The 13,027-nt window shown below is 50.2% G+C and overlaps 1 protein-coding gene across 5 annotated transcripts; it reads right to left on the bottom strand.

Annotated features, from left to right (window-relative positions):
• Positions 1-213: 213 nt before the first annotated feature.
• On the bottom strand, positions 214-9,072 carry egfl6 (EGF-like-domain, multiple 6). Of its 5 annotated transcripts, none has more exons than XM_030343665.1 (13): positions 8,831-9,072; positions 7,177-7,256; positions 6,777-6,869; positions 6,486-6,605; positions 6,091-6,210; positions 5,387-5,521; positions 5,174-5,296; positions 4,695-4,757; positions 3,975-4,175; positions 2,082-2,153; positions 1,890-1,985; positions 1,354-1,616; positions 214-880 (listed from the first exon to the last, which is right to left on the bottom strand). In XM_030343665.1, exons 1-13 carry the CDS (start codon positions 8,902-8,904, stop codon positions 770-772), a joined length of 1,551 nt encoding a protein of 516 aa, XP_030199525.1. In that variant the 5' UTR covers positions 8,905-9,072; the 3' UTR covers positions 214-769. The 5 variants fall into 5 exon arrangements, with proteins under 5 accessions (XP_030199525.1, XP_030199524.1, XP_030199526.1 ...); XM_030343664.1 differs by having other exon boundaries at positions 3,933-4,175; positions 8,831-9,071; XM_030343666.1 differs by lacking the exon at positions 4,695-4,757 and having other exon boundaries at positions 3,933-4,175; positions 8,831-9,071.
• Positions 9,073-13,027: the final 3,955 nt, after the last annotated feature.

Raw genomic sequence — 13,027 nt, 5'->3', positions numbered from 1 at the left:
TTAGGGTTTCATTGCTATGCTGTTGATGTAAAGGTATGTGGTATATATCTCTAGGCTTGGGTAAGACAATATCAAGTAGGCTAATTTACGATGTGTGTTGATTTATGTTTCTCTAAATAAAGATCATGAGTTTCAGTTGATATTCACGAGACGTTGCAACAAACGATAGCAGCAATTTAAAAAGCAGCAACAACACATGCACCCACACACACGTATAGAAAAAAACATTTTATTGTCATAATACGAAAGCATAATTTACAGCGGTCAAACTCCGAGGTTCCTAGCATCTGAACCTTCAAACACGATACACAATCTTTTCGACGATAACAAAAAATTAACAAAAAAATTATATATTTTGTTTTGAGATAATTTCCACCATCATTATACACTAAGGTAGCGAACCACACACAAATGATTGTATTTTGTTCAGTGACCATGAAAGTGACGGTTCTCTCCATCTAAACCTGAGATATGTTCTGTGTGAATACTAAGAGTACAAGAGTACCGTACACTTCGTCGCTCCATCATCATCAAGATAACGGCAGTGTAGCAGCGTGGTGTGCTGTTGACCACTAGCCTGCATGCACCAGTATACCTTCCCTTTAGACTTTAGAGGACCATGGGCCTTCCTCTCTGGCGTGGGTGACCTTCGAGGAGCCAGCCACACTGAGGCTCTCCCTGGCAGGAGGAGCTCCACCAGAGCGAAGCCCACGGAGAGCAAAGAATCGTTGAGGTTTCCTAACGGAGACCTCTGTACTAGAGGGGTGTCTTAGAAGAGAGCCTCGTCGTCGTCCACCTGACAGGAGCCCGAGGTTAGGACCACGTTGTCCAGCCCGATCTCCCCGCCCACACCACTCCCGCGCTGGGCTTCAAAGATGATCTGTAGAGGAAGACATCATCCATCACACCCATCAGACATCATCGATCACACCCGTCAGACATCATCGTTCACACCCGTCAGACATCATCGATCACACCCATCAGACATCATCGATCACACCCGTCATACATCATCGATCACAACCCTCATACATTCTGAGGAGACAGCAGCGCTTTGTCTAACAGTTTGACTCTGATGCAGAGATGTTCAGGGAAATGTGTGAGTGCGTGCCTGCGTCTTTATGCGTGCGTGCGTCTGCCTCTGTCTGCACGTGTGAGTGCTTACCTTTGTGTCTGCGTGTGTGCGTGTCTGTGTGCCTGCCTGCCTTCGGCGTGTGTGCCTGCATGCGTGCGTTTGCCTCTGTCTGCGTGTGTGCGTACCTTTGTGTCTGCGTGTGTGAGTGTGTGTGCCTGCGTGTGTGAGTGTGTGTGAGTGCCTGCGTGTCTCTGCGTGTGTTGTGTATGTGAACCCACCGACTCCGGCGCCTCCTCCTTCCAGGCCACGGTGAGCAGCTCCGTCTGCCAGCCCTGGGCGCGGCTGTAGCCCTGCTCCCACACGGCGTAGCCGTCGGCGTCCAGCAGCACCCGCAGCGTGCCCACGTCCTCGCCCGCCACGCGGAAGTCGAAGGTCAGGCAGAAGCTGCCCTGCTGGGCGCGGTCGCTGAGCAGCAGCTTGAGGCGCGACACGTCCCGGTCGTTCCCCAGCAGGCCGCTCATCGCCATGTAGTACTGGTCGCCTGGGGGTCAAGGGTCAGCCGGGGGGGAGGGGGGGTCACCGGTCAGCGGGGGGGTCGTGATGAGGGACAGTTTGGTGCGCCTTTGCTGATGCTGCATCCATGCATTCAGTCATTTAACCCTGTAACCACGTGTGGATTCATCCCTCCCTCAATCCACTGATTGAGTTATTCATCCACCAATTCTTATTTTCATCCATTCATACATGCATCCTTCCATAAATAAATAGAATCCCTCACCATTTCGTCCATCCATAAGCACATCCATTCATGTACCTCGTTCATGGTAGGCTACACTCCAGTCAGTGTCGTCACTCTTGTCCTGCACCCATTCACAAGCTCCCTGGTCGAAATTACAGTCCAGAATGAACTCTGGGAGACGAAAGGAAAAGGTTTAACAAATCAAATGAGAAGGGAGTCGACACCATGGCTCCATCATGATTTCAGACCATCTAAAAAGTACTTTACCTTCTTGCACGGGCTTCAGTGGGATCTCTTGGATCTCTGTTGAAGGGCCGTAGAGCGATTCAAACTCTGAAACTGCAGAAAGAGGAGGTGAACTTGGGTCAAGACAAATGCTCAGGTATTCACCTTGCGGCGGTGGAAATAGTTCCATTCATATGTGGCGCGCTTCACAGATTTAGTGTTCTCGGAACACTAAATCACGATACGGCAAAGCGGCTCTGACTCTCGCTGTCAGAGAGTCCTGTCATCTCGCGCCCGTAGCGTTCTAAAATATGCATAGGATGGATTCCCCTCGCGATAAAATAACGTTTTATCTCCTAGCCCACTTGTTTAGACATGCCTTGCTGCACATTTCAGCGTAGCGACCTCGGCATTTAGAAGCACTTGATCCATCTCCCCCCCTCCCTAGAGAGTGGCCTCAGAGACAGCCAGATGTGCAACAGCTGGGACTGTGGATCGCTCTCTGCGAGCATTGGGCTGGGGGGGGAGGGGGGGGAAGGCCGCGGGGCGGGTGACAGACTCTCCAATCTGTTTGCACAACAGCTGTTCCCCGGACGCGCTTAATAAACGGCTTCGACTCCCCGGAGCCCCCCACCCCCTTTCTTCCTGGGGGGAGCGAGGACACCTTGGATGAGCCTTGCCCCCAGGCTCTCACATACCAGCCCAGAAAAATTCCACCCCCCAGGGTTTGGATGTCTGAGGGGCCTGTCTCCTCATGCCGCCCGCACTCAGAGACACTCTCACTCTGCTGCCGGTCGTGTCAGTCAACCATGTGGCGGTTTGGGGTTTGGGAAGAATGAAGGTTCTGCTAGCGTAGCGTTAGCTTTAGGTCATGTTTGGGACACCACAAGTCTGATGAGATACGATACTATGTGTGCCTTGAGCTTGTATCTCTGTCAAAAACTGTGTCTCTACCCTTGTTTTGATGATTTGGGGAAACGAAGAACGAGTTAAAATTGTTTCCTGGGTCACAGTTTTTTTATGTTACACCAACTCATGTTGTGGGGATTTGCTTCCTGGGATATCAGAATTAGCTTATTAGCATTTCAGATAACGGTGTGATATCAATGTTGAATTCAGATGGGAAAGCTCTGGCAAAACAGCTATTATTGTAGTTTGACAGATTTGTGACTCTGCCGTGTTTAATGATGTTAATGACATTATTTCATTGTTGACATTTTCACCGTCTTTCTTCGAAGGCCTCCAGGGAATCTGGATCATCTTGGGGCAGAGCCAGACATTACTTACTCTTGGTTCCTGTGTACATCTGCAAGAGATCAGCAAATAGGATGTGGCGTGCAGCAGAGGCTAAAGGGCTGATTATGGTTCCACGTTCACGCAACGCAATGACCACGCAGACGCTCCGACAGTCGTGAACCTTTGTGGTTCTGCGTCGGGTTTTTAGTAAGCGGACTAATCACAGCCCTTGCTGCTCCGTCGCCTCGACGGAAGGTAAAGTTTTTTTGGAGGTGGAAGTCAGGCACTTGCGGTGGACGCAAGGAGGGTCCGCAAGGACGTAAGCGGTCCGTAACCCCCTTGCGTTGTGTGAACGTGGGACCATAATCAGCCATTAAGAGGGCAGGTTAAATGATAACCAAACGACCCTGAACACAGTACAACCTTACTCCTTAACTTAACCTTATGTCCTTTTTGTCTATTAAGGGAGATGTTTCTCAATGCATTACTTTTAAGACTTTACTGAAACATTAGACAGCGGGAATGTCCATATCTACACATTCGCACTGCAGGGATCAACTTAAAGTTGTTTTGGTTCCGTTTGATGCGGACCACCCACGGTCTCTCCTAAACCCCCCCTCTAATGAAAGCGATCGGGCCGAGGGGAGCATGGCTTACCGAAAACATCTCCTCTTGGCCCGAGTTGGTTGTTCTCCTCACCTCCCTCCTCCTCCTCTTCCTCCTGCTCCTCCTCGGGCAGCAGCTCCCTCTGCTCCTCCTCTGGGCCGATGTACACCTCCCCCTCGTAGTCGAAGGGCTGCTGCCGGCCCCTGGGAGCCTCGGTCGCCGCTGGTTCCGGGATGAGGTTCTTGATGCGCTCGGGGTCCGGGATCGTGGGCCTGACCGGGGCTTCTGGGACGGCTGTGGGCAGGAAGGGGAAACGGGTCGGACACATGGAACCGCCATCACGCGGCGGAACCCCAGGACCGGCATGTTTTAGTCATTCCTGTACGTACGCCGAGTGAACTCTGCAGCTGTGGGTTGGACCCGGACCCACACGTCAAGTTCACGGCGATTAAGGAGATAGCTTTTACAGCACAGCCATGGTTGACAAATGAACCAATTAAAAGTAAGCAGGGCAGATACACTCCATGCTGTGCAGGCAGTGTGAACATTGGAAATATATGCAGAAGCCAATTTTCGCAAACAATGTCGGATGACATGGGGAGACAGGGGCGGTGAGCTGAGCACAGGGAATAGACGGTCGGGCAAGGGTTCACAGAGCATGGCGGTCAAAGAGGACGGGTGGAGCAAGACGAGGCACTGCAAGGACAGGTGGAGCACTGTTAGGACGGGTGGAGAACTGCAAGGACGGGTGGTGCATTACGAAGCCGAGTTAGGAGCAGAGAGCGGAGGTGGACCTTGCGTTCTGAGTCTCACCGTTGAGGAGTTCGTCTGCCCCTCCTCTACCACCGTCCCAAGAACTCTGATAGAAGGGCTTGACTATAAAACACAGAGGAGTCCTTCAGATCACACAGCGGCGAGGGGGGGAGGGGCGTACAGTGAGACCCTAGCCACTGCCGTGTCCCTTCTAGGCCGCTGGCGGCTGTAACAGTACAATGTTTGCCCAGGTGTTTTTTCAATCTCTGCATCCCTCGTGCAAAGTGCAAGCGGGGATCAAGAACAGGAAACTGACCTTGGCACATCTACGGTTTTGCAGACGTTTTTCAGAAAGGGAGGAAATATGTGCCAGGAAAAACGACGAGAGTTCTCATGGTTTATAGACCTGCGGCGAACTCTGGAAGTCAGCTACTGCCTCGCTCATCGACAGACCGCTCTATTCGATCCGATGCATGAGACATCAAAACTATGGGCTTGTCTCATTCATTTGTGGAGGACTTGGGTGCAGCAGATCTCACCGGAGCACTCAAAGCCATTGCCTCTGAAGCCTGGCTTGCACCTACACCTGTAGGATCCCTGGGTGTTCAGACACACGGCGTGGTCACTGCACCTCCGGACGCCCGCGTCACACTCATTAAGGTCTGGAATGGGCAGAGTCACATTTATACTCATGTGCAAATGGCACATGAGTATCTTGCACTGATACTTTCCACTAGTAGGCTGAACCTTACCTACGCAGTCGTATTTGCCTGCCACAAATTTCAGGTCGTAGCCATTTTGGCACTTGCACAAGTAGCTGCCGAAGGTGTTGATGCATTGTCGGTTGAAGGGACACAGGTTCTTGCCAGTGACACATTCATCAATATCTGCAGTGGGGACAGAGAAACAGAGGAGGTGAGATTTGGTTGGCTGTATTGAACCCTGTTGACACCTGCTATATGCTATCGCTGCCACACACTGGAATGTATTCTGTTTACAGACATTAAGGGGAAGAGATACAAGACGTGCTGTTGACGCAACTGACCTGACCCAGCTCAATGATTCAAATTCCATCGAGGTAGGAATTCAAAAAACAAGGCATTCCTTTCACAGCGGACTCACTGTAGAGTCACATGTCCTAGATGCTGTATGCAACAGCTGTCATTTACATAGATTAGCCGCTGCTGCATAGCAACAGTGGCAAATCAAATGGCGATGGATACCACCAAAAGATCCTTACAGGCATCAACACCGCCAAAACACTGGTTATAGCATATTCCCCTGTGGGCTGGAGGTTATGGAAACATTCCCACAGTCTCCCTCCTGGCTCTTATTGCGCCGCATATCTGTGTTTATTTGTACACTAGTGTCAATCATCCAGTGAAACACCTGGATGGCGCCGTGTTTGTTATGGTGGCTGACTGCGGTGTGTGTGCTGGGTCTCAGTGGGACTCACCCACACAGGTCCTCTCATCTGCCCCCAGCTGGAGGCCTGAGGAAGGACAAAGGCAGCGGATCTCCCCCTGGACTTCCTCACAGCCGTACTGACAGTGGGCCAGGGAGCATGTCCTGGAGTCTGGACGGGCACACAGGCACACACACACACACACACACACGCACACACACACAATCGATTCACTGATTCAGTTTTATAAATGCATTAACTTTACATCCTGCATGCGGCTCCATGATGGCGAGTAAAAGAAGGTAGGAAGGATGGATGGAGGGGAGGGGGCTAGGAAGGAGGTAAGGAGGGGAGGAACGAGGTAAGGTAGGAAGGAGGGGCGGAGGGTAGCAAGGGGGGAAGGAGGGAAGGTAGGAAGGAGGGAAGGAGGGGAGGAAGGCACCCACTTGCGCATGAGCCGTCGGGCTTCAGCATGTAGCCGTTGAGGCAGTAGCACATGTAGCTGCCGTAGGTGTTCATGCAGCGATGCTCACAGGGCCGCGGCTTCAGGCCGCACTCGTTCAGGTCTGTGGAACACACACATCATAATCAATCTTACTCAGCCCGGTTCCCCCAAACCGCAGGATGTACGCTTCGTCAGGAAGGTCTGATCCAAGGGGAAGGACGGAACGGTGGAGGAGGAACCCGATCTGTGTGGAACCGGTTTGACCCGGTGTGTTCCGGACCCCGTCACTGACCTTGGTGGCAGGTCTTGCCGGCGTATCCCGCGAAGCACTTGCATTTGTTGGGGCCGACGCACTCCCCGTGCTTGCAGCCCGGCGTGCACTGGGCTGGGGAAGCATTTAGAGGTACAGTTACAGGATGGTGGTTAAAGGATGAGGGGCTAGAGTTAGACCGCAAACTTCTGGTTTTAAGCTCTGAGAGTTGCTTGTTTCATTCAGGTTTTTTCGTCATTCTTTCTTTCTGTCTTTCTATTTTCATTTTTTTTTCATTTTTCCACTTGCTTCAAAATAAAAGCTCCACTAAATCCACCATTAGAGGATATTAGCTCAGATTGCCAGTTATCGTTCTCGTTGTTTGACAGAAGCCGGGTTTGTGTGAAGAAGTTTTTCTGGCCTGTTTTACGGATCCTCCTACCTTCACACTGTCCTTCACCATTCTTCTTCCAGCCGTAGCAACACTCCAGTCTCCTCCCATAGCGACACACACCAGGTTGGCTTACGTAACGAGACAAACAGAAACATGATTATTCACAACTACACCCCCCGAAGAAAACGGATACCTTCCAAAGAACTGCATTTTATCCTCGTTGGTGCTCTGACAGCTGATGTCTCTAAGGTGGGCTGATTTATGACCACAGATTGTAAGCCATGCATTCACATTTACATTGACGGTGTTTAGCAGATGCTTTAATCCACAGGGACTTGCAATAAGTACATTTGGCAGGAGAAAGAGAAACAATATATCACTTTTGGTACAGTAAGGATGTTTATAGAACCAAGTGCCAAGCACTAACAATCACCAAGTTAACCCGTTCCCTGTATACAACACAGATAGCCAGGATACGACGCTACATGATGCTAAGGGCTATTTTAAAGTGCAAGGATGTATAACATACAATAAGTGTGTGCATTAAGTGTCCGCACTTATTGTATGCACCTGCACCTCTTCTGCAACGATCCCGCTACACACACAGGTGTCGGATCCAAACAGCCTGCAAAGCCTTTGTTAACCATCCTCCCTGGGGAGTCGACAGCGTCTCCTGCCGAGACAGGATGCAGGCTGCAGATGGTGAAGAATCCCAGAAGCAGACATGCTGTTGAAGCCTCATGAAAACATGCTCTCTCTCTGCTGCTCCCACCCCAGAGACTCTTCGGGTTCCCTTGAGGAAACGTCTTGTGTCGGTGGTTGTGGTTGTGTTTCCGTTGGAGTAAGTCTATGGTATAGTGAGACGTTCTCCTGTCTGCAGGCGATCTGCAGCCTCCAGACGCTAATAGGAAGCATGATGAACTCAACCTACAAACAGGCTGCTGCACGAGTGTACTTTTATACCCGAATTTGAAGAAAGAAAAAGCAGCGATTGCAGTGACTGGACGACATATAGGAAGAATCTCTCACTGCTCACAGATCTATAGCATCACCCTTGAAGTATCCCATGAGAGCGATCAAGGTGACCCTTCTCACCCTGACACAGCCGCAGGGCCCAACAGGGTGCTCTCAGGGCCCCCTGAGGGGGCCCTGAGAGCACCCTGTTGGGCCCCTGGGAACACCCGGGCTCAACGGGGGCTTAAGGAATCTGAGACCTGGTAGAAACCCACCAGAATAGCCCGGAGGAGCCGGAGGGCCGGGGGCAACAGGTGGTCCTCCTGGGTTAGGAGCAGTTGTCGTGCCGTATTTAGACGCCACGGCCCCCCTGCAGCCAGCCCCCGGGTGGAGGTGTAGCGTGGGGCGGCGATGGGTCTCCTCCCAGGGACACCTCCATAAGCTAAGCTGCCTGAACCTTCAGTGTAAGTGCGGAGCTCCGACACAACATAGGGTTCACTCTGCCTCTCAGCTGCCACTCAACGCAGAGATAAACAACGACCAGCGCTCAGGAAAACGTGGTGACAATTATACCTTGTGTGACCAATTATACCTTGGGGCAAGGCTTGCAGAAAGACCGGAATACATGTCTCAATATGTCAACGTTGACGTCCTTGACGTATTTCCATGTGTCGTGAGCTGCAGTCAGACCCTGCGGCAGCTCTCTTTGTCTGCAGCCTGCGTGTTTCCGTCTGAAGCGTGGTCCTACCTGCGGACGTTTGCGCTGCCAGACGAGACGTAGACCAGGCAAAGGAGAGCGGCGATCAGGGTGAACTGTTGCATGTCTGCAGCGGTGTGCGGACTCTCCTCTCAGCTGGCTGCTCAGACGGCTCTGTGGGCTGCAGCAGCTAGTGAGCGGGCACTATCCAGGAAAACACTAGCGCTCCGAGTGAGACTTCACCCGAGGGAAGCCTGAGTTCATGTGTCCCCCGTCCCCCCCCGAAGCTAACTCCACTCCCCTTCCCAGTCACCCCCACTCTCTCTGTATGTCCCTCACTTTGCTCTCTCTCTCTCTCTCTCTCTCTCTCTCTCTCTCTCTCTCTCTCTCTCTCTCTCTCTCTCTCTCACTTTGCTCTCTCACTTTGCTCTCTCTCTCTCTCTCTCTCTCTCTCTCTCTCTCTCTCTCTCTCTCTCTCTCTCTCTCTCTCTCTCTCTCTCTCTCACTTTGCTCTCTCTCTCTCTCTCTCTCTCTCTCTCTCGCTCTCGCTCTCTCTCTCTCTCTCTCTCTCTCTCTCTCTCTCACTTTTCTCTCTCTCTCTCTCTCTCTCTCTCTCTCTCTCTCTCTCTCTCTCTCTCTCTCTCTCTCTCTCACTTTGCTCTCTCTCTCTCTCTCTCTCACTCTCACTCTCTCTCTCGCTCTCTCTCTCTCTCTCTCTCTCTCTCTCTCTCTCTCTCTCTCTCTCTCTCTCTCTCTCTCTCTCTCTCTCTCACTTTGCTCTCTCTCTCTCTCTCTCTCTCTCTCTCTCTCTCTCTCTCTCTCTCTCTCTCTCTCTCTCTCTCTCTCACTTTGCTCTCTCTCTCTCTCTCTCTCTCTCTCTCTCTCTCTCTCTCTCTCTCTCTCTCTCTCTCTCTCTCTCTCTCTTCCCCTCACTTAACTCCCCCTCTCTCTCCCGCCCACACCGAGGGCTAAACTCTTCCCCAGAGATGGAGTGTCACTTTGGCACATGAAGGGTTAAACTGGGTCCGGTGTCGGTGCTGAAGTCGGTTTGTGGGGGCATGAAGAGTTAAACTGGGGCTGCTGGAGGTGGGGGGGTTAGATGTTGAGGATGAAACCATACACTGCATCACATGGAGTTGTTTGTCCAGACCGCCGAAAGGAAGGGCCATGTAGTGTGTCTCTATGTGTGCGTGTGTGTGAGCATGTGTGCTATCGGCCTTTGTCTCTGTGGATAATTAGCTGGATCAACTAATCGTTGAAGCCAGACACGCACAGGCCTGTCATTACCCCCTGCCTGCGCTTTGATGTCCTAATTATCCCGTGAAGCCCTGCTAACCCAGGCTAACTCCTGGCTCCACAAGTCTTTAATGAGCCTGGGACCTTTTAGGCAGCGGCAACATCTGCTCACAACCATGGCTCCTCTGTTATGCAGCGAGCAGGACAGGTGATATCTCTGTGGAATCACAAGGGGATTGTCTTCCCAGGCGGGTCGTTTAGGTGACTCTCTCTCTCTCGTTCTCTGTTCCCTCTCTCTCACTCTCTGCCATCCCTCTCTCTCACTCTCTGCCATCCCTCTCTCTCTCTCTCTCTCTCTCTCTCTCTCTCTCTCTCTCTCTCTCTCTCTCTCTCTCTCTCTCTCTCTCTCTCTCTCTCTCTGCCATCTCTCTCTCTGCCATTTCTCTATCTCCCTCTCTCTCACTCCCCCCCCCCCCTCTCTCTCTCTCTCTCTCTCTCTCTCTCTCTCTCTCTCTCTCTCTCTCTCTATACAGGTATATATATATGCCTCACCTCATTTACCATATGCATCGAATACTTCAATATTCATTCGGTCATTTGCACCTACAATGATTCGTAAAAAATAGAGATAAAAAGAGAACTAATGACTCAAAATGAACTGCAGGTAACGTATGGTGAAACACCAAGATGTCTTTGGAATGACGGATCAGTTAACCGACTCGAAGTTAGAGGAACAAACGTAAACAAATCGTAGACAACTCTTTTGTGGTGGATCAGGCTGAGAGAAGGCTGTTGATTGGCTGCATTCCTTTCACTCACATCTGCACACACACACACACACACACACACACACACACACACACACACACACACACACACACACACACACACACACACACACACACACACACACAGCCCTTGGGGTCCCATTGTGTAGCCATCCTGGGTCACTGCAACCCGACCAACAACAGACAATACTGCTGGCATCCCTAGCATGTGTGCTGAGTGGTTGGCCTGGCTCTAAGAGGCTGTTGTTTGTTTGTAGGACGCTGGTAGTAGTGTGTGTGGCTATCTATAGCCCCTGAGAAAGTAAACATTCCCGTAACATCACCCTGCATTCAGGCAGGTCTTGCAGCTTATTCACGTAATGTATGTGCTCTTCAGGCGATTCCACTCATCGACATTGTTCGGCTGTTCTATTTTCGGCCACATGGGGGAGACATGATCATTGATTCTGGAATGGACCCAGGCTGAATGTTTATCCAAATACATTTATTACAATACATTCATCTAGATTCCATTACATCTATTGTAAAGTTGAAAAATGTGATTCTAAAGCGGAGCTCTTCATGTCTTGGCGATTTCATAATTAAACAGTCTCTCTCTCTGTGTTAATTAAACACAGATTCTATTTTTGTATCATTATTTGTCAATGTCGTTTGTAAATGTTGAATGTTAAGCATTTAAATATGTGTAAATACGTATTGATGCATTGGAACAAGGAAAGCTTTCAGCTTCTATTATCGCTCTACAGTTCCCTTTACCAAATCTTCTCTCAGAAAAACAGCTAGAGGAACAGCATTGCTTTAGAAAAACGTTTAAATGTCATTTCATCATTTCAGGAAGTAAGTTTGCCAACTTCCTGGAATACACATTTACTTCTCTATTTGCAGTTTCTAGTTTTGCAGAATGCATTCAGTAAATCTTGACCTTATAACTGCCACAGCTATAATGAGACTATGCTATTGTAAACTCTTGAGTCCTGACCAAAGCACTGGGAAGGCTAGGGCCTGTGTTTCCCGGCTCATGCACTCGACGGTGATTGACTATAAAAGGCGAGGCTGCGCTGGAGTTATTTTGAAAGTCATGGGTAGGCCTACGTAACCACATCCTGCCCAGAGTACGGAGATGACTAGAGCGATGCACTTAATACGCTGGTGCTGCTGATGAAGCTGTTCTAAGCTGAAGGCCGTCAGCTCCTCAGTCCCGGGCCAAACGTGAGACAATGCCTTTTGTCTAACTTTTGCAGTTTGTAGGATCAGTTTGGGTTGGAAAACCGTATGGGACGTTTCATATTGCATCAGAAACATCCTTGTTGTTATTGTTTTTATTAATCTGCAAGAAACATAAATCAGCCATCTTTTATTTTTTCTATGAGAGCACCTAGCGTCGAACCACACACAACCTCAGTGATACAGCAGCAGCCTTAGGCCCAATCCCATTTCTACCCCTTACCCCTACCCCTCCCCCTTCAAAACAAGGGGGAGGGGGAAGGGGTAGAAATGGGATTGGGCCTTAATGTCTCTGTAATTCATTGGAAGCCCCTCTTCCTGGGAAGCGATCTGAGGTCAGTGCTCCAGCTGGGAGGGGATCCAGACTGATCAGAGCGTCAAGAGATCTGACCTCGGACAACTCATCCCACATTATTCTGGTTGAGAACGAACAACACTGAGGGGAGTTTCCAGTCAGGCAAATTAGAGAACTAAATAAATAGTACTTCAATATTTCGATGTTATGAAATTCCGGATAAAATAAAGGTAGTTAAATCTCTCTTCAAAAACCCACACACAAAGTCACACACTTGCACACACACAGTCAAACACGCGCACACACAAATACACACAGTGAAACAAATACAAAGTCACACACAAGCATGCACTGTCACACAAACACACACACAGTCCCACCCACGCACACTCTGTCACACAAACACAGTCACAAATGCACGTACACACACAGACACACACACACACACACATACGGTCACCTACACAAACACACACACACACACAGTTACACGCATTTACACAATCACACAAATGAACAGTCACACACAAGCGCGTACGCACACAGACACACTCGCACACACACGCACACACACACACACACACACACACACACACACACACACACACACACACACACACACACACACACACACACACACACACACACAAACTGAAAGACAGACACCACGCAACACACAAAAAAAGTGATTATTATGGTGTGAAG

The sequence above is a fragment of the Gadus morhua genome, chromosome 20 (assembly GCF_902167405.1).
Source record: "Gadus morhua chromosome 20, gadMor3.0, whole genome shotgun sequence".
Taxonomy (NCBI): Eukaryota; Metazoa; Chordata; class Actinopteri; order Gadiformes; family Gadidae; genus Gadus; species Gadus morhua.
This window is presented reverse-complemented; position numbering and strand designations above follow the sequence as displayed.

Bases quoted from the DNA above. Each gene is read 5' to 3' on its own strand.
- egfl6 (XM_030343664.1), bottom strand. From the start codon at position 8,904: ATGCAACAGTTCACCCTGATCGCCGCTCTCCTTTGCCTGGTCTACGTC. The intron at 5,522-6,090 runs GTGAGTCCCACT...TCCCCACTGCAG, and splicing joins AGATGAGAGGACCTGTGTGG to ATATTGATGAATGTGTCACT. The intron at 1,617-1,889 runs GTACATGAATGG...CTTGACCCCCAG, and splicing joins TGTAGCCTACCATGAACGAG to GCGACCAGTACTACATGGCG.